Raw genomic sequence first — 24,021 nt, 5'->3', positions numbered from 1 at the left:
AAGGAAATATGGCCTCTTAGGAGGAAGTCAGAGAAGGTTGTGATTTCCTGTGTCATGACCCATGAGATGTGGTCATGAGCTGTGAGCTCATGGGGTCTGGATGCCTAGCCCACTACAGGGCTCCACTGCCCTGGGCACTGTATAGCACCCTGGGCTACCGGGGTGAGGCTCACACCTGTGCCTGTAACGGAACACCTATGGCCTCAGTGGCTTTCACTCCCACACTTTGCTCACCTGAGCGTGAGGGTGGAGGGAGACTGACATCCTTTCTAACCAGAGTCTCACAAGTGCAGGACACTGAATTGGGGAATGGCGTGCCTGCAGAGATGAGGCAAGTGTGTGTGCTGTCCCATGGAGATGAACAGGAGACATCAGCCCAGTGACTGCACTGATCTTTTATTGCTCTTATACAATGAGCCAGCCAGAAGGGCCTGTCCCCAGTCGCCACTTCACTTCATGCTCCCAATGTTAACAGCACTCCTTAGGAGGTGTGACTTCAGTTTCTGCAGAACCCACCAGACCCGCCTGGCATAACTGCTGGCCAGTCCTTTCAGGATGCACAGGTTTACACACACACACACACACACACACACATGCAGTAGCAGAAAACGGTGCTCCTCCAACTCCCTTCTGGGCTTCTGGTACACAGGCTGGCATCCACTTGTACCTGTGACATAGGCTGCCTTGTGAATGAACTGAGGCTCCTGGTACTCCCACTTCCTGAGAGCCACCCTAGGCCCCTGGCCTTAGGTGGTTTGGAATACATACCTAGCCATCTCTGGGGGCCAGCCTGGTCACTGAGGAACTGTAAGAGGGAAGCAGACAAGCCATAAGATGTCCTGCTCTTCCAGAGGCCAAGACCCATGACCATGCCCGGGCCAGTGATGTAGCAGCCAGGGGCACTGCTTGAAGCAGGACAGAGAGCCAAGCCCAGGGTCCCTGCCACTGCCCTGCTTTCTCCCAAGCCCTGGCCCAGAAGGCTCCTTACCTCGCACCTCCAGGCGGCATTCACACTGTGCCTCGCCCTGCAGGTTGGTGGCCCTGCAGACGTAGACACCGCCATCGTAGGGGCAGGGCTTCCTGATCTCCAGGGTCAGCACTCCCTGCTTGCAGAACATGCGGAAACGAGCATCTTCTCCCAGATCCAGGCCATTCTTGAACCAGGAAATCTTGGGCTGAACATCAAGTAAAAAGGAGAGAAGGAAAGCATCTTGGTGATGGGGGGACTGGTGGGATTCAGAGGGGCTCTTCTAGAAGTTCCCACTAGAGCACCAGACTCAACCCAAGGCTGAGAATGAACATAGAGCCAACAATGAGGGGTTAGGCCCTGTCCAGGGGAAAGAGTGGAAGACAGCCAGTGATGAGGCAAAGACAATATATAGACTGGGCAGAATTAATCATAAGGAGCCCAGGAGAACAGCCTCCCATCAGTCTAGCCCAGGACCTTGAGTCCCTACCTTAGGACTACCTCGGACAGCACAGCAGAGGATGGCGTTATAGCCTGCAATGATGGAGCGGTTTGCCAAGGGCTGGGTGAAGCTTGGGGCCTCAGAGAAGTCCAGGGCCTTGTATTTGGGTGGCTCATATGTGAGGCCTGTTGGTGACAAGTCTTGGTACCAAGAAGGTCACCCCGAGCTAGGGTCACCCCTCCTTCCCCAGATTCCCCACTGTGTGAGTGAGGGTACAGCACCTGGTCTTGGGATAAAGACAGGCTCCTTGGTGGCTGCGGCTTTGTCACTGGAACCCACCATGTTATGGCTGAAGACCCGGAAGTAGTAGCCATTGCCAATGATAAGCTCTGATACCACACAGTGAGTGCGTCGGTAATGTTCGAAAACAGTGAACCACTCCTGGAGAATGGGAAGGGAGGGAGGGCACTCTGGGGGACCGCTGCCTTTCTTGGGTACCCCTTGTACCTCTACCCCTACCATGCAGGAGACCAGAATAATGGATTGGGGGTCAATGGTAAGCACAGGAGAGGCTGCTGGACCTAAGGAGGATGGATGGAGGGGCCCCAGGCTCACCATGGTCTTCTTGTCAGCTTTCTGTACAGTATAACCCCAGATCTCTGTATTGCCGTCATCTTGGGGTGGCTTCCACTCCAGAGCCACATTGAAACCCCAAGTCTCAACAATCCGGATGTCCTGGGGAGGACTTGGCTTGTCTGCAGGAGACAGATCTGATTGGATCACCGAGCACCCTGGGGCTCCCTGAGCAGAAGCAGGGGTATACTCATATCTAGGAGCCCCTCCTTCTGACTCCTCGGCAGGAGCTCTGAGCTGGGTTCCCAGAAAAGGTCAGGAGATAGGGGTGCTTGCGGAAAGGGAGGTTCAGGGGCCACATACCCACGATCTGCAGGCTCAGCGTTGCCTTGTCCTCCATGTTCTCGATGCGAACCGTCACCTGGTAGGTGCCCGAGTGGGTGCGGCGGGCAGCTCGGATAAACAAGATTGTGTCTGTGGGGCTGTTACGGATGCTCACCTCGTCACCCGCCAGTGGCTGCCCCTCTTTGGTCCAGGTCACTTGAGGCCGGGGTTTGCCCTGGGGGAGGATGACAAGGCCAACCCTGAGCCTGATTCCTCCCCGAAGGAGGGGCTGGCACTACACCAGGTATTGTGGACTGTGGCCTCAGGGTCTGCAGCCCCCAGGATGTCCTTTGACTGTGGCTTCTTCTTAGGGACAGGGAAGAGTCAACCTACCTGGAAAGGGATGAGGAGGTTCACAGGCTCCCCAACTTTCTTCTGGATGGTCTGGCGCAGGTGTCTGGGCAGCTGGAGCCGTGGTCGCTCTGTGGGTAGAAAGGGTGCGGCTCACTAAGAGCCCTGCTGTAGCCCAGCCCTGAGGATTCCACAGGCACATTCTCTCTTGAGGCAGGGCCCAGAGCACTGTAGCTGAGAAAAAAGTTCCTGTGGCCACACTCTCCTAACCCACAGCAATTCCAGTGTGCTCAACACTAAAAGGTGCACACTGAGCTTCCATTGGTGTGTGTGTTTCATTTTTTAGACTTATTTATGTATTTATGTGTATGAGCATTTAGCCTGTGTGGATATATGTGCACCATGTGTATGCCTACTGTTTGCAGAAGTCAGGAAAAGGCGATGGATCCCCTGTAACTGGAGTTATGAATAACTGTGAACCGCACATATGTGTGCCGAAACAAGCCCTGATGCTGTCTCTGCAAGAACCGCAAGTGCTCTTAGCAGGGAAACCATCTTTCCAGCCCCTGTGCTATCTTTTGAGGGGGGCTCATAACCCCAGGCTGGCTGCACGCCCGCCGTCTTGCCAGCACACAGGTGGATGCCGCTGTATTCAGCTTGGTTCAAGAGGGTGAAGAAGTTATTTAGAGCCACATATCTTGAAAAATGTAAGCAAAGGCTCTGGTGCTACCCTTTTGGACCCTTGGCCCAGTACTATTTCAATACGTTGCCTCTCTCCAACCTAGAGAACAATCCTTCTACCTCGGTTGGGGTAAAGAACAGAAGAATGAGCCAAATGCAAATGGCACAACTCCAGCCCTCAGGAGTGAGAGGCAGACTAAGGCTGGGGCCAGCCTGGTCTACATAGTTCCAGATCAGCCAGGACTGTGCAGAGAGACCCTGTCTCAAACATCAACAAAGGCCAACAGAAGAATGGGACGTGTGTCCCAGATGACCCTAAATGGCCCTGAGAAGCCTCACTGTTCAGTTCTGAGGACAATACCTATGTGCTGGAGTCCCTGTTCCAGAACTAGGAGCTGCACCAAGAGAGCCTAAGGCACAGATGAAGGCCAGGGCCCTTCCTGTCTCTGTCCTTCCCATTCCTGCCCTGCCCTGTCTCTGCCCTTGTCTACTAAAGCCCCCGCCCCCGGCCTGTCTTGATTGGGAAGGATGACCAGTGGCCGGCCTTTTAGCAGAAGGGCACTCACGCAGTATCTCCTGCACCGTCACAGGCTCCTTGGTGATGACAGGGCCCCCAGGACCCGCCACATTGTGTGCCCGCACTCGGAACTGCAGCCGTGCCCCAGTGGGTAGGTCCTTCACCAGCAGCGACATGCGCTCTGTCAGCCCCTGCAGAGCAGTCACCCACTCGGAGCCTGGGTGCGGGCATAAATGAGTCAAAATCACACCTTACCTTGCTGCCACCTTCTGGGGGGGGCTAGCCCTGAGGGTGGGGTACTCACAGCCTTCCTGGCAGTACTCCACACTGTATCCATCCAGGCCCCCTGCACCCACGCGCTCTGGGGGCCGCCACTTGAGTGAGACGGTGGTGTCCGACACATCCTCCACAGTCAAGTGGGTTGGTTCACCAGGGGGCCCTGGACAGAGGCAGGAGGAGGGTCGAGTGAGCCTGTACCAGCAGGGAAGCCGCCATGCCTGGCCAGGACCTCAGCTGTCTGCTGATCTCATAGGAAGGACTTCCCTTCTGCTGGCTTCCAGGCACCTCAAGGAATATTTGGTCTGCATTAAAAGACATGCCTCTGCATGGACTTACAAACCAAGAGCTGATACAAAACAGGGATTCACCACAAAAGGGAAAGGAGCCAAGGAACACAAGGGTTCGGAAAGGATGTGCTTGTCAGTGTAGGGAATGCTGGACGTGTAAGAGAAAGCCAAAACCCAGTGTGAAGCAAGGGAACTTCCTGCCAATGTGTGATTAGGTGAGTTACACAAACCAAAAGTTAGTTCCTTAAAAAAGGGAAGGATGGGAACTAATGCTTTGACTCATCTGCTTTAGAGAATTATTTCTCTTGCAGGGGTCAGTTCCCAGCACCCACTTGGGGGCTCACAAGCTCCTGTAACTCCAATTCCAGGGGGTCTGATGCCCCTTGTGGCCTCTGAGAGGAGGGCACGTGCCTTTAATCCTAGCACTCAGAAAGGCAGAGGAAAGTGGAGCTCTGTGAGTCTGAGGCCAGCCTGGTCTACATAGAGAGTTCCAGGCCAGCCTGGGCTACATAAATGAAATCCTGTCTCAAATCCGGGAAGGATGTCACTAGTGTTCACTAGGGTGCCCATTCTACCGGTGAGGTAACCTGAGGTCATTTAACTAGTCCAGCCTGAGCTTCCTCACCCATAATGCAAGGCAGCTTCTTCCCTCGCCCTCCCCCACCCCCCCCACCCCCGCCACCTCTCACCCCCACCCCCGGCACCCACCCTAGAGCACTAGAGACCATGCGTGCAGAGCCCTGGTGCAGAGGACACCGGTCAGCTGAGAGGCCGCTACCATCCACCCGCCCTGGTCCCTGCATTCTGGGGATCTGGCAGGTTTACCGATAGGCATGAAGGGCTGAGAGGCAGGGCTCGGCCTGGACATCCCCACAGCATTGACTGCGTAGACTCTCATCTCATAGGCCACGCCCTCGATCATGCGCCTCGCCTCGTGGCTCAGCTCCCGCAGCAGATCAAAGTTGAGCCTCATCCACCTGTAGCTCTTTTTCTTCTTGCGCTCCAGGATGTATCCTGAGAGAGGGGAGGAGAAGCAGGGTCTCTCCTCTGTCACTCAGGTGACAGCTGCCCCTTGGCTGTCCCTGTGCCCTAGCGCTCACCCAGGACCGGCTGCCCGCCATCGTAGGCAGGCGGCTCCCACTGCACGGTGCAGGAGTCCTCGCCCACATTGCTGATCTTCGGGGCCGCAGGAGCATCGGGCACATCTTGATGGGGAAGAGGAGCCACATCAGCCATGCCCAACATTGCTCACCCCTCCCTTCACCACCACCAGCAGCAGCACCAGAGGCAAGGCTTTCTAGAACCCGATTACATTGCCGTCCACCATCTTGGCACTTAGGGCGCCACCCTGTTCCCTTTCACCTCACCTCACAGATCCAGGTGGCTTCATCCACCTGACCCCACCCAGCCCTCCAGAACACAATGACTGCCCCTGCTCGCTCATTTTCCCCGGAGAACTGTCAGTGTCACAGTGACATTTCTACACACTCGTCTCTTCACAGGACCCCTCTCAGGCAGTCCCAGTCATTACCTTTGCCTGTTCAAGTGTCCCGGTGATCAATGTTGAGTAACCGAGTGAGTGAGTGAGTGAATGAGTGAGTGAGCGAGCCCTTCCTGCGGTCGATCTGTGCTCTCCGGCCTGGAGCTCGGGTTGACTCACCAATGACCTTGACTGTGAGGTTGACCTGGTCCTCGCCCACAGGGTTCTTTACTGTGACAGTGTAGACACCTTCATCTTCCTTCTCCGCACCTTCTACTGTGAAGATGCTGCGGTCTTTGGTGGTCTCCACACGGACCCGGCCCTCAGTTTCACACAACAGCTGAAAGGGAGAGAGAGTTGGGGACAAGGCCCGTCGGAGCCGCTGCAGTAGTCATCAGCCCTTCACTGAGAGGGAGTTCAAGGCCAACCTGGTCTACAGAGTGAATTCCAGGACAGCCTGGGCTATACAGAGAAATCGTGTCTCAAAAAAAAAAAAAATCCAAAAAACCAAATAAATAAATAAATAAATAAATAAATCTTTAAAAGAAAAGAAAAGCTATCAATGGTCTTCCCCAGCACTGGACCCTGAATGCCAAGATACCAACCTGCCAAGCAAGTGTGCACAGGTGCACTGGCACAACTGTTATGGATGGGGTAAGTGCTGCTCTCTGTCAGGATCTGAGGCCTGTCCCACAGAGGGGAATGCCATGCCAGTTCAAACGCCCGTGGCTGAAGAGATCATAGGCCCTGGAGTTGACCCTGCCACTATTATGTTCCTAAATGGTCATGTAGTCACATTGCCTTCTAAATAGTTTCCTACCCCATAGACCTGGCTGGTCTCAACCTTAATCAAGAAGCTTCCTTTTGGAGCAGCAAGCAGTCAAGACAGGGATGCATAGAAGTCCGTGCTGAGAGAAAGAGATAGAATGTCTAGCCCTAAGTCACAGATCTCTCTCAAGCCCACTGCCTGCCACCCCAAAGGCTCAGGAAAGGATGGGGAGGAGTGCCAAGAAACGCTCGGCCGAGACGCAGCCATAGCTGTCGCCTCTCAGCAGCTGTGCTTGGCCGCAATTATTGAAGCCAGCCAGACATCGGACGAGGTACTCTTGGGCCCGCCCTGAGCTGGGGCACTGTGGACCGGTCGTGACCGCTGGGGAGGCCCAGGGGAGGCGGCTCAAGTTTCAGCAGATGGCCCCATGCTCATGTGCGCATTTTCAGCACTACTGACCTTAGTGGGTTAGAGAAAAACAAAAAGACTGAGCGCCCCTGAGGCAGAGGCAGGTGGATGTCTGAGTTTTGAGGCCAGCCTGGTCTACACAGGGAATTCCAGGTCAGCCAGGGCTACATAATGAGACTGTCTGAAGAAGAAAAGGAAAGGCGTTGGGAGTGGAGATCGGGAGTAGGAGGCGTACGATGACGGCTGTGCTCATGATGACGGGTGTGCTCATATTTCATTGTTTATGTGTAGTAAATTCTCGCGAATAAAGAAAAGTATGAATAAAAAGAAGAACGGGGGAGAAATAAGGCAGGGATCCAGGAACCATTTTAATTCCAGTGACGTCCTAGCAAAGTCAAGGATATCAACCCGTGTCGAGGGCCTGTCCGTTCCCTCCCTCTGCACCGTGAGAGAGCCCGACAGGTCTTAGGGTGGATACAGCATGTGTAGAGGAGAGTGAGGACCATGAGTGATAACCCAATTCAATCTTACCTTCTTATCAAACACCCACTCCTCATCAGCACCTGCAACCTCCGGGGCATCAGGGGGTGGCCCAGCTGAGGCCTTCCTCCCCTGGGAACAGAATGGACTGGAATTAGGCTTCGGGGTGCAGAGTCAGCGTTCCTCCCATTCCCTGTCTTCTGGCCAGTGGGGGACCTCTGCACTTAAGCTGAGCAGAGCTTACACCTTCAGGACGGAGCAAAGCTTAGCACCCATCTGGTCTCACCCACCCATTGTACAGGTAGGAAAACTGGGCAGGGGGGAAACTACAGTACCTGTGTTACAGTCTTTTGCCAGACCACAGTGGGAGCAGGGTCCCCAGAAATAGGAACATCCAGGCGCAATTTGTTGCCAGCAACAACCACGATGGTGTCAGGTGTGCTGCCAGGACAGTCCAAGTGGATCTTGGGAGGTTCTGTGTGGAGGAGTACAGTTCAGAGAAAAGGGAGGTGTCTGGGTCCACAACTGTGGCAGAGGAGGTACAGAGGTTGCTTGGGTGCATGCTGGGAGTGCGTGTCCCTGACTGTTGGGTTTTTATCAATTTCATCTAAGTATAACTTATATACAATAAAAAGTCCAAGTTTCAGCATAGATAGTCCTGCAGGATTTTCTTGGGTCTCAGTCAGGCATGGTGATATAAGCCTTTAGTCCTAGCACTCAGGAGGCAAAGGCCAGTGGATCTCTGTGAACTATCATAGCCTGGTCTACTGTGTGAGCTCCAGGACAGCCAGAACTATATAGAGGGACCTTGTCTCCAAAAGCAAAGGCAAAAGCAAAAAAACATAACAAAAGATAGGGTCTCACAAATTTAGCCCAGGCTAGCCTCAAACCCTGGGTCTTCCTGTCTCAGCCTCCCATGAACTATGCAGGGTCTACGGCAAGGCATAAAGAACAAACTGCACCTCAGTGTGGTACCCACTATTACAATCATTACATATGTCAGTAGGCCTGACAGTCTTGTGTGTGCACAATGGCAGGTGGGTGGGGCATGCCACAGTGTGCACACAGCCAGAGGACAACGTTGTGGAGTCGGTTTCTTCCTTCCATCCTCCCATGACCTCTGGAGATTGAACCCAGGTCTGAGGCTTGTGTGACTAGTGCCATTTCCTCTCTAAGCTTTCTCACTTGACCAGTCTTGAGATTCTGACTAAATGTATACACCTGTGTGACCACCAACCCAAACAAGATCTAGAATTCCATCATGCCCAGGAGGTTCTTTGGGAAGTTTATAACATTCTGGTCACCAAGTATCACATCTCATCCACTATGTCTGGGGGAATACCAGATATCCTACTAGAAAAAGGAAAATGAAAGCTTGTGTTAGACAGGTATAAGGAACTCATTACCACAAGATTTTGAGGGGGCCATGAACACATAACCCACCTTCTGGGGCACCAGGTGATAATGTACAGTGAGTCCAATTTGGACAGCACTGAGCTGAAGCAAACCCTAGCTTGAGTCAGCCTGCTAAAGTTAGGGTTCTGAAACACCTGATTAAATCTTCGTGTCAAGGAAAAAAGGTGCTGGCAGTGGTGGTGCATACACTTGACCCCTGCACTTGGGAGGCAGAGGCAGGCAGATCTCCTAGTTCAAGGCCAGCCTGGTCTACAGAGGAAGTTCCAGGACAGCCGGGGGAGTGGGGGAGAGACAGAGAGAGACAGAGAGACAGAGAGAGAAGGAGGAGGAGGAGGAGGAGGAAGAGGAGGAGGAGGAGGAGGGAAAAGAGAGGGGAGGGGAGGGGAGGGGAGAGGAGAAGAGAGGTACGCTAACATCTCACAGTGGTGACACCATCCTTGTGAAGGACAGACACACTGTCACCTTTTACTTTATACCTGAACAAATCAGAGCCAGGAGAGAAGGCTCAGCTGACAAAGTTAGACTTGAGTTTGATGCCAAGAACCCACATAGAAAAGCCAGATGTGCACATATAATCCCAGCACTGTACAGGTGGAGACAGGTGGGTCCCTAGCACCCACTTGATGGTCACCTATTCTCACCTAATGAACAAGCCCCAGGTCCCAGGGAGAGCCCCATAGACTGGACAGTGTCTGCGGAATAACAAGGACGGATCTGCATGCTAACAAGCATGCATGTGCGTTAATGTACCTGCATAAACATGAACATGCACACACATAAACATGAACATGCACATACATAAACATGAGCATGCATACACACAGAGAATTCAAGGCCAGGGAGATTATAAATGAGCCCATGGTCATAGATTTATGTCAACGGAGAGGAGGAAACCTCTACTGAGAAAATGCCTCCATAAGGTCAGGTGGTGTGCTAGTCAGTAGAGTGTTTTCTTGGTGGTTGATATGGGCTCTCCGTGGAGAGCCCAGCCCCTGGGGTGGTGGGCCTGGATTCTATAAACAACCAGGCTGCACAAGTCACAAGGAGCAAGCAGCAAGCAGCACCCTTCCACGGCCTCTGCAGCAGCTCCGGCCTCCAGGTGCCTGCCCTGTTTGAATTCCTGTCCTGGCTTCCTTCAGTGGTGGACTACAATGTGGAAGTGAAAGCCAAACGAACCCTTTCCTCCTCAACTTGCTTTTTAGTCACAGTGTTTCATCACAGCTGTAGAAGCCCTAAGTAAGACATAGGTCCAATTCCCAGACCTTTGCCATCCCTGTGTCTGGAGTGGAAGGGAGTTGGGGTTGGGATGGGACGTGGGGGTAGGAGGAAAAACTGAGGTGGCACAAATGGGTCCCAAGACTCACCCTGCCTAGGCACAAAGTCAATCTTGACCTCTGAAAGAGAAGGAATGCAAAGAACATTAAGGGAAAGGAAGGAACAAGCCAGAGGGCATCCTGGCCATGACCCCAAAACACACACACACACACACACACACACAGGCACACACACACACACACAGGCACACACACACTCTCACTCACGCACACATACACACACATTCACACACACATACACACACACTCACACATACACACACACTTGCACACACATACACACACAACACACATATACACATACACAACACACACACACACATACACACACTCACACACACGCATACACACACACTCACACACACATAACACACACATACACACACACTCACACACACACTCACACACACACACACTCACACACACACACACACACACACACTGCTATCTCACCCATGAAGTGAAGTTTGGCAGACAGGTTGCAGGCGAACCCTTCAGGCACAAAGCTGTAGTCAGCCTCGTCGGCAGGTGTGACGTCGTCAATGGTCAGTTTGTGGACCCTGAAAGGGCAGTGGTGACTCGGCTCACAATCCTGGCCTCTTCATATCCCCCGACTTCTGGGGACGGTGCCTTACCCTAGCTCCCTAGCGTTCTGATATTCTAAGATGTGGCTTCTTTCTCTGACTTTATGTTTTCCAGCTCTCTCATGTGTTTTCTGAGGTCAGCAGTGCAGGCCGTGCTGTCTGCATAGGGACAACCCCATGCTGGGGCCCTTGCAGACAGGCAAGCGCTGGCCTGGCTAATCTCTGTGACCTGGAACCCAGCATGGCCCCCAGAGGCTCTGGGATGAACCGGTGCCACCTCCTCAGTGGCCTACTGCCGCTGGTCAGAGTTTGGAGAATGACAGGGCACACTGCCTCCCAAACTCTTTGCCTCTGTGTCTCTGCTTCCGTCTTAGGTGATTCCCATGAGATTCTCTCCCATGTCTGTAACTTTCTCTTCCTCTCTTTCCTCTCTTCCCATCATGAGTTGTCAGACTTCCCTCCTTAACCTGACGTTTTGCCACTCACCGGCCTATGTGGGACACCTTTATGCGGCTGTCGGGCACCAATTCCTTGCCGTTCTTCAGCCACACGCCACGCACGTTCTCATCCGAAACCTCACACTTAAACACGGCCTGGTCCTTGGCTCCCACGGCCAGGTCCGCGATGCTCTGGTACACCTCCAGCTTCTTCTCTGGGGGAGGGGCAGAGCCATGAGCCCAGGAGGAACGTGAGTGTAGTGTGGACTTCTGTGGGGACACACAGGCTCGCAGGCAACGGTATGCAGGTATCTGGTTAGGTATATGCAGTTGCATGACACATGTGTGTGTGTGTGTGTTGATATTATAGTTATACAAGGAAACTCATGTTCAGTGGGTGACACTGACTGGGCCCACGAGACCCTCTTAACGCTCTCTGCAGGGCACACTCCAGCACACCTATCTTACAGATAGGAAGACGAGGTCAGGGTATCAAACTCTCGCCCAAAGCCTGCTCCTTTCACGCGGCAGCCAGGCTTGGACGAGGGACGCTCACCTTGCACAATGAGTTCAGCCAGCGCCTGGCCCCCGCTCGTGCGAACCGCATAGTGCCCCGCATCCTCCAGGGTGGCTTCATTGATGATCAAGTGGTGTTTCTGCCCATCTTTCTTGAACCGGTATTTGAAGGTCTCCTCTCGAGTCAGCTCCACCCCATCCTTCAGCCTGGCCAGACATGGGACAATGTCTCCTCTGGGCAGATGTCTCCACCCTCCAGCCCCACCTCACACCCCCACGCTTCTGCACTCCGCTCACCATTTGACTTGGGCCCCTTCTTCTGAGACCTCACACTCAAACTCCACCCGCTGACCCACCATCACCAGTTGATCTTCCAGGGACCGAGTTATCAGCACCGGGGGCTCTGTCCAGGGAGCAAGGACATGAGGGCTGGTCCCCTATGGCCTCTTGTCCTCCCAGGGTTCCCTGGTCCCAGGCCCACCTTTTACGAAGAGTTCTGTGCTGCATTTCTCTCCCCCTACCACACACTGGTAGGCTGCGTCGTCAGCCAGTGAGCACTGGCTGATGGTCAGGGTGCGCTTGGCACCGATGGACTCGAAGATGTACCTGGGCGGGGCACAGGAGTGTATCAGGAGGGCCGTGGATGCCCCTCCTGGGCTTGGTGCCCTTCGCAAACCCCATGCCTGCTTCAAGGTGTCAAGGAGGAGACTTACTTGCTATGAAACAGAGGCCATTGCAGTGTTCCACATAGAATGAAGTGATATATATATATAGAGAGAGAAAGGGAGAAAGAAAGAGAGATGGGTTAGGTCAAATGACCTGGAATTAGATTCCAAAGGTGGCCTCCAAAGATACAAACGGGGACCAGGAGCCAGAGTCAGAAAGATCTCAGAAAAATATGGCTGTCTCCTAGCCCCAGGACCCAGGACCCCGCCCCACCTCACCACACCTGCCACTCATCTGGATCTCCTGTCCATTCTTAAGCCACTTGACTTCAGCGTCGGGATCGGCCAGCTCCACAGTAAGCCGGATCTTGTGACCCTTGTTCACCTGGTAGGCAGGCTCCAGCTTCTTCTGAAAGGCTGAACCCCACGACTCAGCCCAGCCAACCCCAAGGCCCACATCCTTCCCCAAGGGCAGCCACAGCAGCCAAGGCAGGTGCCTGCGTCTTCCTCCCCCTGCTGCGTATGCCCGACACACCCTCTGGGTTTCGGGTTTCCATAACGACCCTGTCTTCTCATCTCTGTCCTGTGACTGTCTGTTGTCTGTCTGTCTCTGCTCTGTTTTCCTTGAGGTTCTTTCTAACTGCTCAGCTCTTGGGCAGGGTTAGAGGCATCCAGCAAGACAGAAGCTTGACATGAGAACCAGGAATGTAACATGTGCCCTTCTCTTCCTCTTGGTAATGCCAAGCCTCCCTGCCAGCTTCCCCTCCCTTAGCGCAGTACCGCCAGTTCTCCGGGCTTAGGCGAGTGACCCAAGGCCACAAACCCACCAATGTGTGGTATAGAAGAAGAGTCTAGAGCCCAGACCCACCTCACAGCAATGCCTCCCCTCGCAGCCATGTTGATAAAAACAGCTCTGCAGCTGAAGGGCTGGGCAAAAGCCCACAAATACTCAGACTGGGCCTGGAGACAGCTGTGGGGCTTTGAGCTAGTTCCTTAGGTCTCTGTGCCTCTGTTTCCTCACTTGTCAAAGTGAACTGATACTGCTCCCTGTTTGGCAGTGCTGTGGGAGAATTAAACTAGGCAATTATGTGAAACACACTGCCCCTTGCTGAACTCTTAATTGTTCTTTTTACTTGTCTTGCTCTCCAAAGGCTCCCTCTGCCCGTTTACAGGTTTTCCAGTGGTGCTCTCCAGCCCAGCTCCTTTGTTGGGAGCTACCTGGTGCCTTCTCCTTTCCCATGTTTGGGAAGGGCTAACCTGTGCTCTTCTTTTCATCGTGCTTCATGCCCTTGAGCCTCTTCAGCATGCCTCTCAGGTCTGTGACTCCATGCTGGAAGGCGATGCGCTCATATTCTGACGGTGGCGCCTGCCTCAGGATCTCCCACACATCTTCTTCAGCAGGGGCCTCCAGCTTTGAGTCCCTGTGTCCCACAGCCCACTGGGAAGCTCAAGGCAGTCCCTGCTTGTCCCTTCCTGGACACAGGATGAGTCCCTGCCTCTGACCCTCCCCTTCCCTCTTTTCCCCTCCCCTCTCAGTCTTGGGTGTTGATCTAGGGAGGGCTCCCAGCAGAGGGTGTTGGGGAGGGCCCTGAGATGGTCTGGTACTCACCTCCGGAAACTGCTGCTCCAGATGAGGAAAAAAGGACAGGACACATTAGCAGTCTGGACACCTCCCTGCCAAGACCAGGACCCTTCCCAGGGTCTTCGCTTGTTCCCTCTTCCCTGTACAATGCCCCTACTTTTCAGGGCAGGCATCTCATTCTTCATAATACCAGACAGTGTCAGGGCCACTCCAAGCCTCAAAAATGTCACTCTGGTGTTAGTTTCACCAAACCCCAGCAGAAAGGGTCCCCAGAGCTAACATCCTCTTGAAAGACCCAGAGCCTCCCAAGCCCACGCCTTACTCTCTGGGCAGGAGCAGCAGCAGTAGCCATGAAGGGAAGATGAGAAGAGAGGGAGAGAAAGGACAGAAAAAGAAACGAAGTCAGGGGCTGGGCTAGGTCCTTATTGCTACAGCTTTGGGGACCCTTTTCCTACTTCTTAGAGCCTTCAGAATCTATGGAAATGGTCTACTGTAGATTCAACATGAGGTTTTGAGGGGTACACTGGGGATAGTTATGAAGACATAACTCTTGTCCACACTGGGACAAGATTCCCGCTTGATAAAGAAACCAGCTCAGAGAAGGGCCTCATTTTGTTCAGGGCCACGAGGCTTGGAAACCTCAGTGCCACGTCTCACTCCCTGTCCTGGAGGATGCGACCCAAGGACTCACCTCTTCTTCAGCAGGGAACTAAAGTCCAGGGTTCCAGCGTCTTCATGGCTGTCACTACAGAGAGAGATCCCAGGAGGCTTCATTGAAGAGCTGGCAGGGCTCAGGTGATGGGGTGGAGTAGGAGGAAGGGACAGAGCCAGGTGGGGCTCCCGCCCATCTTTGATGCACCCCAAGTCTGTGATGGGATAGATGGAGGACAGGAAGGGTACCTGGTTCTCCGACCTGCTCCAGCCAGGCTCCTGTGAGTGTTAAACAGTTCCTCAGTGATCCAGGAGCTTGCCCTTGCCCCTCACAGACTCCAGCTTGGACCCCAGCCTGTGTCATCTAAAACTCCAAGGGGCCTCAGCCCCTCACACTGGCCCTCCCTCCATTCCCAAGGAAAGAGAGCCACTCACGTGCGTCGGAAAGCTGATCTGAGGTCCAAGTCTCCAGAACCAATGGCCTCTGTGTGCAAAGAGAATAAGGTGTGTGTGTGGGGGGGGGGTGACCTCAGGGAGTGGGGGCCCAAGACTCCATCTTCTCGGCTTCTCCTAGGGCTCATGCTTAGAGGTGGTGGGGCAGTTTCTCATCCCGGTCTCTACAGTGGGCTGTTTCCCACTCCCCTCCCAGTTCACAATCAAACTGTGTCGGGCAGGGACACAGAAACAGTGGCCCACCCTCCACACTCCCACGCGTCTCCTGAAAGCACTCATTTCTTCCACACCTCGGGTGATCAGCACTGGCATCTGGCCACAGTTAGTCACCCTCTTTAGTTGGGAGATCAAGACAAGCCCAGGGGACCAGGACCCATGAAGACCACGAGGCCAGATGAGACCCCAGGGCCTCCCTCACCGTGGACAGTGAGGTTGAAGTTGCAGCTGTCAAATTTGTCCTTGGTGGACACCTCGCAACGGTAGCCCCCGGCAGAGGTGGCCTGAGCGTCTGTGATGTGCAGCTCAAACAGGTAGACCTGTGGGCAGGGGGATGACGGGAAGGCTGGGGCAAGAGAGGCCCTGCGTTCCTAAAGATAGTGGGCGTGGCAAAGCCTGCTGACCTCACTGCTCAGAGCTAACATGGACAGAGCTTTTCTATAATTGACAGAAAGGATCTACCATTCAAGACCCATGACGGGCTCTTGCTGGCACACGACCATGATAAAATTCCAAGGACGTGGCTCCACCTAGGAGCTGTTTTGTGCTGTGTGCAGCTGGAACGGAGGATCATTTCGGCTCTGCTTCCAGTCTTGTAGCCTCCCTGTGTCCTGCCCTCCAAAGTTCCCCGTGCCCCTGAGCAGGTGTCCCACCTTGCTGGCTCTGTCGTAGCTGTCGTGCAGCTGCAGGTGCTGGCCCACCTTGCTGCTCAGGTCCACCCACTTGCCCTTGAACCACTTGACTACAGGCGGCTTCAGGAGGCTGGCCCCAGCCACTCGGGCTGAGAAGACAATGCTGCCGCCTGCAAGAGAAAGGTGACTTCTCTGACCTTGGTGCCCTGGGCTTCCTGTCCCCTCCCCCTGAGTGTGAGCACAGAAGCTCCCACTTACCCACGGTCACCTCACCATCCTGTGGTCGCATCAGAAAGAGGCCAATAGGGTCGTCAGGGGCTCCCTGATTCCCTGTGGCTGAGCCATCCTGGGTTACTGAGACTGACCCTAAGCAAGAAGGTTTTTGAGACCTGTCCTGGGACATTCTCCACCTGCTGGCCTGTCCCTCAGTGACCAGCCCCCTTTACCTTCAGGACTTGAGACATTTTCTTCCAATTCAGTGGCCGTAACAGGGACTTCTTTGGGGGCTTCTGGAGCCTCCAAAGAGGTTGGAGCAGCTACAGATTCTGCCTTCTCTGGAGGAGCTGAAGTGGGGTCACGGAATCAGAGCTCCCCTCTTGGACATCAGACCCATGTCCACCTAAGATGTGTTCCACTTGTACAGCAGTGCCCCGGGCTCCTTCAGCCAAGAAGAGGAGCCAGCCAGCTTCTCGCCCTCCAACCCTCACTGTCCCCCTGTCCCACGTCCAGATGTCTGCTCTGAGCAGCTCTGCCATCCATCTGCTGTCCCTTTCCAGGCTCTGGCCTTGACCCAGCACCCCCAGCAGCAGCACCACCACCCAGCTCTTATGATTTCCCCACCAACACACTGAGCTCGCCAAGCCCTTATTTGGGTGTGACCAGGCTCCGGGTCTGCTATAGGAGAGGACCCTTCCTAGAGTACCGCTCCCACCTCCACAATGCAGAAAGAACCGCGGCCACAACTAATGCTTAGAGAGATCTTGGTGCAGAAGAGGGGAACGGGCATTTCTGGCTTACAGCATTGCCAGTGCCCAGACTCCATTCCTCTTCAGGGCTACGGCTGAACTTCAGGTCAGACCCTGGGGAGGGGTCAGCAAGCTCTTACCTGGCTCTGTGACCTTGAGGTCGAACTTGACCTTTGAGGAGCCTGCAATGACCGCGTAGGAGCCCTGGTCGCCAGGGCCGACATCCCGCACTGTCAGCGTGTGCCGCTTGCCCTCTGCCGCCAAACCATACTTGTCATTGGCAGCGATGTCGCTGCCATCCCGCTGCCACCGCACCTTCACGCCTGACCGCTCCGTCTCAGCCTCGAACACAGCAGCACTGCCTGCGGTCACCTCCGCTGACCTCGGCTTCTTGATGAAGGCTGACACTGAAGAGCCAGATGGAAATTGCAGGAGCTAGGCTCCCTGGTACCCCATCCCCTGGCTCCCTTCTTCAAGAGGACTGTGGGAAGCACGTTCCAAGCCTCTAGTTTAATGCTCCAGCAGTTCCATGGGGGTGGGTGCAGCCATATTTATTTCTCAGGTGACGGGGGAGGTTAAGTGACAGATGAAAGAGCTCAGGCTGTTGTCCCCACCACCATGTAAGACGTTCCTACCCTCCCGCCTGGGAACACCAGCTGCAGGCCCAGTCTCCCCTCCCATTGTGGGACCCTTGGCAAGGGCCCCAGCACTCTGCCTACTTAGAATATAGCTAAATTTGTCCTCTGAGTGCTTCAGACTAAGAAAGAGCAACTGAGATAAGGTTAGCCCGGGAGCAGCAGAGGCCTGGGGGCTGGGGCTGAATCCCTGCCTCCATGGCCTCTGCAAGGGTCTGGGTCTGGTCTGGGTCTTTGGCTACAGTTTCTTTGACCTTTGCTCGCCTGTTCTATTCCAGAGAAGAGAGGCACTGTCCCCCCACATCTGGAGTCAGGCATGGTGTGAGCACCCTAGGGTTTCCAGCTCTTGTGACAGACACTCAGAGCTGGGAAGGATCACTACCCCCCTCCTACTCAGTACACTTAGTATCTGAGCTCAGGGACTCAGTAGGCTGACTCCACGGCAGCCTAAATCTGAGCTCCTTGAATTGAGGACCCTGGCTGAAGAAGAAAACATAGGTCCAGATAGAACAGGATGCTGATCCTGGATTCTTCCTAACTTAGTGAAGTCATCTCTCAGTGGCCCTGACACTGAGTTTATCCTTGATCTCATGAGAGGGCTGGGAAAAGAAGCAGAGAGTTAGACAAAGACCAAAGAGGACAGTCCTGTCCCTTCCTGGAACCCACAGGCCTCATCCTACACCGGTACCTAACCCTGCCCACAACCCGTGTACGGCACTGCCCCAGGCCTAGCCCCGACCCCTGTGTGCAGCTACCTGGCTTCTTCCCAGGCTCGGGCATCTTGAGAGCAGCCACACCAGGCACCAAGCAGGCCACCCAAGGAGGGACTGAACAGTGTCCTTTGTTCTCACTATTTATGAGGACTACCCCCTCCCCAGCCCTGGTTATCAGCCTTCTGCTAGCTACCTGCTAAATATAGACGAATTCCATCCAGCTGAGGTATCTTCATGGAGAAGATAGGGCCACTCAGTCCTCTGGCTTCCCCTCCCCCACCCCGAGCAGGACTGGATAGCTTCTGCCCTTCCAGTCCTCCATGGACCTCAGGGATAGCCTGGCCTATGTTTGTGCATCCATCCAGCAGAAAACTACACTGTCGAGGTGCTCTGGGCCTGTGACCCCCACTAAAGGATCAAGGGCACACGTGCTGGGGGCAAAGGTGTCCAGGGCCAGCTGCTATTGTTCTTTTGGTCAGCAGAGCTTTGGCACACATTACTGCGCCACGGGGGGCAACGGCTGGCCTTGGACCACAGACTCCTGGGTGGGCTTGGTCTAGGGTTAGGCAGGGAGGGAATGATGCTGGGAGTTAGTGTCCCACCAAAAAACGAGCTAGGCGAGTCTGCAGGCCAGGGCATGGGAGCGAATCTCTAAATGTACTCTAGAGGACAGGAGCAGACTCTTGCTGAAGTCACAAGGACTAACCAAAGATGAACGCGAGTATTCTGAGTCCCCTCAGCTCCCACCCCACTCCCTCTGTTCTTGTTCTGTGACTGGGCCCTCAATTGTATCAGGTTCGTCAGTTGTTTTATATATATATAAAAATAAATGATGGGAATCCCCATCCAGCAATACTAGTAGATAGCTTATAACCAGAAGGGAGGGGGTTCATATGTAAGCATTTTCCATCAATAGAAACTTAGCCATGATTTCCACCCAACTTTAGATAATTTAAATCACCTCCACCCAACTTTAGATACTCAAATCACCTCCTCCTAAGTCGTTTGCATGTGTGCGCGTGCATGTGTGTGTTCATGTGTGTGCATGCGTGAGTGCGTGCATGTGTGCACAAGCATGCGCATGTGTGCGTGTGCGTGTGCGTGTGTGTGTCTGTATGTGTATGGGCATGTGTGTGTTCATGTGTGTGCATGTGCATGTGTGAGTGCGTGCATGTGTGCACAGGCATGCACGTGTGTGCGTGTGCGTGTGCATGTGTGTGTGTGTGTGTGTCTGTATGTGTGTGGGCATGTGTGTGTTGAAGCTATTACTAGTAATTCAGGTTGGTCCCAAACCAATGGTAATCCTCCTGCTTCAATCTAAGTGCTGCTATTCCAAGCACCACCTTGCTTATCTCTGTCTCCCAGAGACCTGGTATGGGGCTGGAGAGAAGGCTTGGTGATTAAAAGCACTTATTCTTGTAGAGAATTCCATTCCAAGCACCCACACGATGCCTCACAACCCTCTGTAACAACAGCTCCAGGGAACCTGATAACCCTCTTCTAAACTGCAAGGCACACACGGCACACATACGTACACGCAGGCGAAACATTTAAAAAAAAATGTTTAAAGAACTGGTGTTTGAGAGCCACTAAAAAACCTGCTCAAGTTGGTAAAGGTGTCTGTTGACCTGAGTTCAACCCGTGGGGGTCCACTGTGGAAGGAGAGAGCCGACTCCTGAGCGTTGTCTTCTGACCCCCACATGATATGCTGTGGCACGTGTGCACACACTCACATACACACAAGATAAATGAATTAAAACATAATAAAAATACTTTAAAAAAATACAAACAAAAACTGCTGCTCTACCACCGAGCTATCGTGGGCTCACATCCCATAATCCTCTCTTGAGACTCGGCCATCTGACTAGGGGCATCAGCATGGGCTATGAGGGACCCACATGACCAGGAGGTGTGCAGGGGTCTTCCCCTGGGGTTTGTGTTTCCTGAGGTGTGCAGACCTTGGCAAATGTCCTCATTCCCTGTCTGCCACCCCCTGCCTACATTCTGTCTATGACACCTAAATGAAACAAGATGTTTACAGATGTCCCTTGTCTGCGGCCCCTGGGAGCAAAGTGCTTTGAAGGGAAGGCTGTGCCTGTGGAGTCTCCATCAAGAATTCTCTGTGGCCAAGCTGGAGAGGTGGTGCAGCTGGTAAAGTTGACAGATGCAAAATGGTCAGAACACCTGCGCTTATTGCTGCGGCCATCACCACCATCACTAAGTGTCTCACTCAGAAAATTGTGAGTTCAGGCATCACTGAGACTTAATCCTTCCTGCTGGAAGGGCCGTTCAGTATGATCGTTAGAAACAAGCGCTGTGTGTCCATGGGCCCTGTGTCCCTAGGGTCCAGCTTTGGAAACATGTTCACTGGATAAATAAGAAAGACAGCCGTGCACACGGGGCGTCCCCTGGACCCGGCACACACAAACACGCTTGAACGAGACTCTTCGCCGGGAGAAGAGCTGACAATAATTTTACTTGTCTTTACAGGATAATGGGTGGGGGAGGTGGGAAGAGGAAGAGCTTTTTAAAAAGCATTCAATATACAAAAAGGTGCCAACGCCAGACTCCCAAGGAAGCACCGTGGCCACTAAGCCAGGCGGACCCTCGGTTGAGGTCCGAGGCCCAGGCGGCCCCAGGCTAGAGTCCTGGTGGGAGGTGAAGCGGGCGGGGCGGGCCGGGCCGGGCAAGGGAGGGCGAGGCCGGGCCCCCGTCCTGCCCCGGCCCCGGGTAAGTCCTTCCTGTGTCCCCCGGGCGACGGGTTAATGCTATGGCCGGCGGGGGCCGGGAGTCTGGCGGGCTCTGCGGGCGCTCAGTGGGGCGGCAGGCGCCGCTCGGCCAGGCCCCCGCGGCCCAGCACCTCGCCGCTGAACTGGTAGGTGAGCTTCTTCTTGACTTTCTTCACCTCGCCTGTCTTGCCGTAGTTGCGCAGCGCGCGCGCCATCTTCTGGTAGGTCATCTTCTTGCGGTTGCCCTTCTGGATGCCCCAGCGATGCGCCAGCGCCTCCTTGTGCTTGGACGAGAACTGGAAGGTACCTTTGTCCTTGTCCACCCACCAGATGCTGTCCTTCATGTCGCCGCTGCGCAGCAGGTCCAGCAGGAACTGGTACAGGCGAATCTTCTTCTTGCTGCCTGTGGGAGATGGGCAACCAAGTGGGGTGTGGACAGGATGCAAGGACTCTGCGGGGACTTGCCCAGCAGCTCCTCCGGCCATGGTAGGTGCAAACACACACACGTGCCCACTCCCATTCATGTGCCCACCCCTCCGTGTATACAAGTCCTCATCTGCATGTCACATGTGTCCATCCGTCCATATCTGCTATCACATATCTACATGCCTATCCAAAGGCCTTCACATGCAGGTGCTTACGCACAAGACCTACATACTTACAGGCCCTCACATAGTCCAAACCTCACACACTCACAGGCCCTCACACACTCACAGGCCCTCACAAACCCACAGGCCCTCACACATTCATAGGCCCTCACACACCCATAGGCCCTTACACACTCACAGGCCCTCACACACCCACAGGCCCTCATACATTCACAGGCCCTCACACACCCATAGGCCCTCACACACTCATAGGCCCTCACACACCCACAGGCCCTCACACACTCACAGGCCCTCACACACAGGCCCTCACACACCCACAGGCCCTCATACATTCATAGGCCCTCACACACCCATAGGCCCTCACACACTCATAGGCCCTCATACATTCATAGGCCCTCACACACTCATAGGCCCTCACACACCCATAGGCCCTCACACACTCAAAGGCCCTCACACACCCACAGGCCCACACACACTCACAGGCCCTCACACACTCATAGGCCCTCACACACTTATAGACCCTCACACACTCATAGGGCCTCACACACTCACAGGCTCTCACACACTCATAGGCCCTCACACACTCACAGGCCCTCACACACTCATAGGCCCTCACACACTCATAGGCCCAACCCTCACACACTCATAGGCCCTTGCACACCCACAGGCCCTCACACATTCACAGGCCCTTACATACTTACAAGCCTCACACACACACCCAGGTCTTCACAGATATACATACAGTTTCCCATTCACACACTCATACAATAGTGACGTACACACATAGACTCTCACGCATTTTGAAGAGATGCCTGTTCACTCACAACACAGACTGACTTAGAGACATGTACAGGTAGAGAAGCGTGCACACACATGCACACGTGCATACACACACACACACACACACACACACACGCACACACCTCTGGAACGTGGCTGCTGGGCCAGTTGACCTTGGCTAGGAACATGCAAGATTCGTAAATGTAAATGCAGCTAGTGCCACTGGATCCAGTGCTGGGCCCTACCTGTCTCGCCATGCAGAAGCCCCGGCCCAGCCTCCAAGCCGTCAGCTTCTCCATCAGACACCTCCAGTGGGGGGCTCTGCCTCTCACCCTCCTCCTCATCCGAGCTCTGCTGGTGGGGTGGGGACAGGGACGGATAAGAGAAGCACATCCGGGGCATGTAGGGAACCTGCAAACAGAAGGAAAGACATGAAGTCAAGAAGGGATAGCTCAGGGCTGCAGGAGGGGTCAGCAGGGGCGGGGACTGGGAAGGGACAACTAGGGGCCAGTCTGGACCAAGACTCAGGCTGCAGGTCCTGGCACAATGGTTGCTAGTTACCGAGCCTACGTCCCTTCCCGCTGTGGCCTCCGGTTTAGGGAAGGTAAGTAAAGGATGCTTTATCTTCATGCATGCAAAGGGGCTACACGGCCCGGCCGTGGACTAGTAATGGAGGGGGGGTTCTGGGGAGCAGTGAGCTGGGGCTCAGTACGGAAGTGAGTGAGCCTTAGTAAGGGGGCGATGAGCCAACGGAAGGTGAGCGGAGGTCACTGAGGAATAGCAGGGATCAATGGTTGGGGGTTGGATCCCCGGAGCAGTGGAGATCAACAGGGAGCCGCCAGAACGTCCATAGACACTAGCATTTAGTGACTCAGATTCTGGGTACGTGAAGAGACCGTAAGCGGGGACTGTAGTCAGTGGGACCCTGAGAACCACAAACAGGAACAGGGTGGGAGAAGATGGCTGAAGCTAGTGGATCAGACGGGATCTGTCCGCCATTGTCGTCTGTGAGATAAAGGTGTGGGTTCCTACGGTCAGGCGGGGAGGTCAGCGCAGCCGTTGGGGTGCCAGCTACCGTTGGCTCTGCAGAGCAGGAAGCCTCGTTGGGTAAGAGCCTATGTCAGCTTCCTGTGAAGGCTCCACGCCTCACCACAGGCCTGGAGGTCTGGGGGACAGAGGACAGCCAGCAGCACGCACCTGGTGACTGAGGCTGGCGTGGGGCGGGGCCATGGGGGTGTCGAGGACATGCATCTGCTCCAGCTCCATGTGGCGGTAGAGCTGCTGCAGCTGCGGGGGCTGCACGCTCTGCAGCTCCGTGAAGTGGTTCTCGGGGAAGCTCTCAAACTCGCTGTGTACATGGTGTGTGGAGATGTCCCAGTAATGCTCTGTGGAGAAAGCCAGGGGGGAGGAGGGCATGAGCCAAGGGTCCAGGGCAGGGAGAGGATATAATACCACAAAATAATCATTTAGGCTAGGCAGAAAGTGTACATTAATCATCTCCTGTAACGTTCACGAACTCCGCTGCTGCTTTATAGAAAGGACTCTGA

The 24,021-nt window shown here is 54.4% G+C and overlaps 2 protein-coding genes across 5 annotated transcripts in view; both read right to left on the bottom strand.

Moving 5' to 3' along the window:
• Positions 1–381: 381 nt before the first annotated feature.
• Positions 382–18,424, bottom strand: Mybpc3 (myosin binding protein C3). Its single transcript, XM_052181662.1, is given in 33 exon segments — positions 382–667; positions 769–805; positions 989–1,175; positions 1,458–1,594; positions 1,691–1,850; positions 2,025–2,164; positions 2,346–2,541; positions 2,700–2,788; positions 3,905–4,072; positions 4,160–4,294; positions 5,247–5,435; positions 5,522–5,626; positions 6,082–6,241; positions 7,610–7,690; positions 7,894–8,033; positions 10,339–10,368; positions 10,762–10,868; positions 11,379–11,544; positions 11,886–12,052; positions 12,143–12,248; positions 12,327–12,451; positions 12,559–12,561; positions 12,795–12,927; positions 13,768–13,979; positions 14,784–14,837; positions 14,993–15,022; positions 15,179–15,227; positions 15,615–15,732; positions 16,066–16,214; positions 16,303–16,410; positions 16,491–16,598; positions 17,150–17,416; positions 18,400–18,424. Coding segments are annotated over 32 exon segments (3,855 nt in total). The 3' UTR covers positions 382–667; positions 769–794.
• A 2,379-nt stretch (positions 18,425–20,803) lies between these two features.
• Positions 20,804–24,021, bottom strand: part of Spi1 (Spi-1 proto-oncogene) — a 34,482-nt gene continuing 31,264 nt past the window's right edge. For all 4 annotated transcript variants that reach the window (XM_052182921.1, XM_052182922.1, XM_052182919.1 and 1 more), the window contains exons 3-5: positions 23,672–23,859; positions 22,720–22,885; positions 20,804–21,489 (exon numbers count right to left, since the gene is read on the bottom strand). In XM_052182921.1, the coding sequence (XP_052038881.1) occupies positions 21,170–21,489; positions 22,720–22,885; positions 23,672–23,859 (674 nt within the window). In that variant the 3' untranslated portion in view covers positions 20,804–21,169. The remainder of the gene's footprint in view (positions 21,490–22,719; positions 22,886–23,671; positions 23,860–24,021) is intronic.

The sequence above is a fragment of the Apodemus sylvaticus genome, chromosome 5, assembly GCF_947179515.1.
Source record: "Apodemus sylvaticus chromosome 5, mApoSyl1.1, whole genome shotgun sequence".
NCBI classification, from domain to species: Eukaryota; Metazoa; Chordata; class Mammalia; order Rodentia; family Muridae; genus Apodemus; species Apodemus sylvaticus.
Note: the sequence above shows the minus strand (reverse complement) of the source record. Positions and strands in the feature narration are given on the sequence as shown.